This window comes from Zingiber officinale, chromosome 2B, assembly GCF_018446385.1.
Source record: "Zingiber officinale cultivar Zhangliang chromosome 2B, Zo_v1.1, whole genome shotgun sequence".
NCBI classification, from domain to species: Eukaryota; Viridiplantae; Streptophyta; class Magnoliopsida; order Zingiberales; family Zingiberaceae; genus Zingiber; species Zingiber officinale.
The window spans coordinates 152,648,389-152,653,725 of record NC_055989.1 but is presented as its reverse complement, the minus strand read 5'-3'; the positions used below and the strand labels follow the sequence as shown (position 1 = coordinate 152,653,725).

The window sequence follows — 5,337 nt, the reverse complement described above, 5'->3', positions numbered from 1 at the left end:
TTAAAAAATATTTTTCAATTATTGTCTCTAGTTTCTTAGCCGTCGTTCGCTTTCGGTCCTACATGATCATCATTTTCTATCGCTATTCCTTTCCTAGTCCTATCCCACCTTCGAAAGAGCCAACCATTAACGTCATCCAAATTGCTCTCTTCCTCTTTTTTTCTTCACCCATCACTATCTCTAAATAGAGTAGTTTAAAATTGTTTCAAATATTTCAAATTAATTAAACTCAGAAAATTAAATATTAATCTCAAACGCTCCCGATTGGATTTGCCTGATTTGAGATGTCTCATCGTACGCCACGTGTAAGAAACAAGAGATCCGCCACGTGGCATCTTATCCCGTTTCTTCTTCGTGACAACGATGCGTGATGCGTGATGCGTCGGCGATTGCGTAATGTTAATTGCTGATCGGATTGACTGTAACATTCAATCTGCTAAATTGTATCTCAGTTTTATTGCTTTTTTCTTGCATTCATGGAGGACGAGTCGATTACGACATGTTGATGAGGATGCTGCCGCTTTTGTCGCAGTTGCAGACGGGGCAGACGGCGACGGCCGGTCCGCAGGCGACGCAGACGCAGAGATGCCGGCAGGGCAGCAGCAGCACGGCCGGCTGCTTCTCGCCGCACAGACGGCACGCGACCCTCTTCCTCTCCGCCTCCGCATTGTCCACTCCGCCGCAGCAACAGGACTCGGCGTCGTCGACGGCCGCCTCGGCCTTGGCCTCCGCCTCCGCGGCGGCGGCCAGCGCCCGATCCAGGTTGGCCCGCAGCGCGTGGGTCGCGGCCTCGTTGCTCCGGGCCAGCTCCCGCCACATCTGGTTCTCCACGCAGAGACCTCGGATGCGCTCCTCCAGCGCCCAGTTCAGATTCTTCAGCCTCTCCATTTCTTCCTCCTTCGCCCTCAGCCGCTTGGACACTCCTTCCTCCACCGTCGCCAGGACCCGCCGCAGGAACCGCTTCAGCCGCTCCACGGACTCCATCCTCACCTTCTCCACCTGTAACACAATCCATAAAAATCTCATTTTTTCCCCCCTTCAATTCCCCTGCTTCCGAAAACAACAAATTTCCCATTTTTAGCAAGTAATCAATCGAATTACGTGGTGGAGGACGAGGCAGTCGACGTGGAGCATCTGCTGCTGGACGAGGGCGGAGAAATCCTCGCCGAGAAAGGAGAGCGCGTGCTCGGAGAACTCCCGCGGCCGCTTCCTGGAACCCGCGGGGAGGTTGTTGAAGGTGAGGCTGCTCTCGGAGGTCGAGGCGGCAGCCAAAGGTCCAGCCGTCGGCGCAGCAAACCCCAGCTGCATGTTGTAGATGGCAGATTGATCCTGATGAACGCCGCCGACAGCCTCACTGCAAAAGATTCGATCAGCCGGCCGCTTCATTTCATGCAAGAAGAGAAGACACCAGAGATCAGAGAGATGGCCGGAGATTCAATTACCCGTTCGCGATGAGTTGGGAAGGGAAGAGGCGCAGGTGATGAGCTTCAACAGACATGAGGAGGTGCATGCAATTGCGATGGGTGGGTGGTTGGGTGGGGGAAGGGATGGGGTTTATTTAGGGGTTTGGTCTCGTCGAGCAAAGCCAAAGAATACAGAAAAAGGCAGGGGCAAAAAAGAAAAAGGGCAATTATTATATTTCCCATATTCGAAGGAGGGAAAAAGAGACAACACAATTTGAGGAAGCAGCGGGAGAGAGGAATAACCAGGTGCATGCACCGGCGGGAGACGCGTGGCCGGCGACGGACGCAAGGGGACGCCAGCCTCCCGTGGCCACCGTGAATTCAACCGCGCCGCCAGTGGGGACCCCTCCTGACCACCGCCGAGTAACTCGTGAGGCAAATTACGTTTACTTCTACCCCTCTACCCCCTCTGATGAGTCACACCAAACCTGCAACATCCACACTCATTAAATTCATTTCCTTTTTTTCCTTCCTCGCAAAGAAACAACTCTGAAGATGGACAGTGAATCGTGAGGACTTAGAATTGAATTTTGGCTGTGTTGCTTGCTTGGTGTTGTTGTATCCTTTGAATCAGATGCTGCAGGCTGCAGTGGGCATTACCCTACCAATGGTGGTCTTTAGGAAAGCTTTAAGCGTCTTACAGCTAGCTAGCAGCAGGAGGGGGTTTTTGCCCTTCAAGAACTATCTTACGAGGGATGTCAGAGCATGCAGCTAAATGCAGCAGCATCATCATGGAGAATATTCTCCAAACTTAGTTGAACATCAATGCCAAGCTTCAACTCAGTGGTCCTTCCATTCAAACCCAAGACATCAGAATTGGCACCAACAGCTACTCTTACATTAAGAGTCATTTCAGAATTTGATCTACTTTATTTATTGTGCATATCAAACTTCAGCATCCAAAGAAGAAGTTCATGAAAAGTGGGCTGATGAGGCAACCAGAAGCACCTTGACTATGTGGGCACGCACCTCTTCCTTTAACCCAACCCATCAGGCCTAAAGATGAGTGCCACTGAACGAATGTGTCCCAGCCCTACCATGTTGCCTTTGTTCTACTGCCCTACCATTGTTTCTCTAGTCTTTTTCTCTCTTCTTTTTCTTCCTTTAGCCATGTGTGCTCACCTTCACGCTGGCTTTTGGCAGGTACTGAGAGCCAAGGTGGTGCCATGTTCTGAGCAAAAGGCGCATGGAAAGAGGCCACAGCAAGCTTGTTGCTTCCCTCACAGACCTTCAAAACATTATTTTTCTTATAGAAAAGGCAAGCAGAATCTATCCAAGAAGCAAATCAAAGATATCATGTAATTGTTGAACCAAAAGGTAAAGAATGATGTTCTAGTGATCATTGATGGTCAGGCTAAAGGAAAATTAAAAAACAAAAAAAAGGCAGAAGACTGGAAGGTGGAGAACATGGGAGCTGCCTGTGGATGCATGGTACGGAGGGGCCCTCATGCTCCCCAATCTCCATCACAAGCTTCCATCAACAGTGATAAGCTGCAGTCCTGATCATGGCCATGTGTGCCCAATTTCGATGTTGTGTTTTTGCCTGTTGCATCGTTGAGAAAACAAGAAGGTGTTGGCTGGACGGATCATGGGTGTGACAGATGATGCTCAATCACGCTGGTAGGTCTGAATTGCTACTGTTCTTGCATTTCAGATTGAAAGAAACAGAGCTGTTAAGAGCCAAGGCACTGTTTGACATGCTTATCCTATTAACATGATAAGTTCAGTCTTGGCAAATGGAAGTAATATGTTACGTTTCACTCAACTCTCTAAACTTTGTAGGAAAATAATGAACCCGTCAGTGTTGGAGTCCTATGAGTAATAATGAAGACGTAGATAGTGACTGGAAACAAAAGGGTGGTGGCATATGAGAGGACTGAACGATTGAAATCCAGATCAATCACAAGAGTTGATGGAAATGTTTGTGTCCAATGATAAGGTTATATCAACTATTGAAACTTCACTCAGGCATCTGTCAGTGCGTTCCAACTTGGATAGTGAATCAGCTGCCACTAAATGATTCCCAGTTTATGATAAGATACATATTGCTGTTGATATCTACTCATATATTGCAGCTTTTAGTGCTCCATTATACGCTTGGTTGATCCTGTATTTGAATGAAAGACGATACAGAGAATTGATTTAGTTTGAGAGAATTGTTGAAGCATATGAAGTACAGAACCATTCATATTACTGAAACAACTAATGTTTATGTAAATTTGTTCATCAATTCGTGCCAACATTACAGAGACATCCATTCAGTGATTTCTGACACTGATCATTAACTTATTTAAATGAACTAAGGTGAAAAGTGAAATCTGAAAGTCATTGTCAGAGCTGCAATCATAACTGATTGCTTTTCATTTACAACCGCACAACTGCTCGAAGTAGCTTGATTTTAACAATTATGACACCTTAGTTTAGTACTAAGAAGAGTCGACCATCAACATAATCAGTCAGTTATCCATCAAATCAAATTGTGGCAATTAATATTACTATAAGATCATTTGCCTGTACAAGTAAATTTTAAAAATTGGTTGACTCTTCCATATTTTTCTTTAGATGATTCTTTGGCCGTTCAGAATTGAGTTCACAATAATCCAACTCCAACCTTCTCCTCGAACAGACTTCCTCCTCGATTTCTCGTCCCTCGAGCGTCACGCACGTCCTTTTCGCCCATCAATGTACTTTTTTGCAGCTTCTCGTGCTTCGAATGCACTGAGTCAGTCCACTCACTTCCGATGTAATCCTTCTCATCCGCTACGTCTTCCGTTCGACTTCTTATATTCATAAACTCCTGTACACTTAGACACAAGACATCAAAATAATACAGGACCTAACTTAACTCGGTTGATAATATCAAAAATCAACCTGAGGTACTTATAGAAGGCTCTCTTCCTCATTTATCAAGCTTTAGATGAAGATGGTTTTGACAAAATCTCAAGTGCTACTTCAGCAAGCAAGCATGGGAAAAGCTCCAAGTCTCATATCAAGGAGAAGAAAAAGTAAAAAAGGTACGACTTCATACATTAAGAAGTCAATTTGATGTTCTTCATATGAAGGAAGGTGAGTTGGTATCCGATTACTTTTCTAGAGTCTCTACCATTTCCAATCAACTAAAGAGAAATGATAATAATCTGGAAGAATTAAATATCATTGAGAAAATTCTTCGATCATTGTATTAAAATTTGATAGTATTACAACCATCATCGAAGAGACTAAGGATCTACAAATCATGACAATAGAGAAACTCGTGGGTTCATTACAAGCCCATGAAGAAAAGAAGAAGATAAATGAAGAAATTACTCAACAACTCTTAAAGATGACTCTTTAGTCGACAAAGAAATATGAAAGCTTCAGTAATAATAGAAGTAAACATGGAAGAGGTCGTTGATATGGATGAGGTCGTGCTAATGAGCAAGGATGGATATCCAACAACAACCATGAAAGAGGAGAAAATTCAATAAGAGGATTTGGAAGAGGGTACACAAACTCGAGGTACGATAAATCTCAAGTTAAGTACTACAATTGTGACAATTTGGGCATTATGCTAAAAGATATAGATCACCCAAGAATAAAGTATATGAAAGAGCAAATTATATGGAAGAAAGGAAAGAAGAAGATGACACCCTACTACTAGCATATGAAGATAATGAAAGAGGCGAAAATACAATGTGGTATCTCGACACTGGCGCAAGCAATCATATGTGTGGAAAAAGAAGGATGTTCATAGAGTTTGATGAATCAGTTGACAGTAATGTATCCTTCGGAGATGAATCAAAGATCGATGTGAAAGGCAAAGGTAGTATTCTCATCCATTCGAAGAATGGAAAAGATGAATATATTTCGAATGTTTTGTTTGTACCAAATATGA

General features: G+C 44.1%; 1 protein-coding gene across 1 annotated transcript; it reads right to left on the bottom strand.

Annotated features, from left to right (window-relative positions):
- Nucleotides 1–434: 434 nt before the first annotated feature.
- Nucleotides 435–2,486, bottom strand: LOC122047933 (probable BOI-related E3 ubiquitin-protein ligase 3). The gene is made up of 4 exons (XM_042609470.1): nucleotides 1,981–2,486; nucleotides 1,443–1,891; nucleotides 1,102–1,354; nucleotides 435–999 (listed from the first exon to the last, which is right to left on the bottom strand). Exons 2-4 carry the CDS (start codon nucleotides 1,508–1,510, stop codon nucleotides 493–495), a joined length of 828 nt encoding a protein of 275 aa, XP_042465404.1. The 5' UTR covers nucleotides 1,511–1,891; nucleotides 1,981–2,486; the 3' UTR covers nucleotides 435–492.
- Between the last annotated feature and the right edge of the window lie 2,851 nt (nucleotides 2,487–5,337).

Bases quoted from the DNA above. Each gene is read 5' to 3' on its own strand.
- LOC122047933 (XM_042609470.1), bottom strand. From the start codon at position 1,510: ATGCACCTCCTCATGTCTGTTGAAGCTCATCACCTGCGCCTCTTCCCT. The intron at 1,355-1,442 runs GTAATTGAATCT...AATCTTTTGCAG, and splicing joins TCCCAACTCATCGCGAACGG to TGAGGCTGTCGGCGGCGTTC. The intron at 1,000-1,101 runs GTAATTCGATTG...ATTGTGTTACAG, and splicing joins ACTGCCTCGTCCTCCACCAC to GTGGAGAAGGTGAGGATGGA.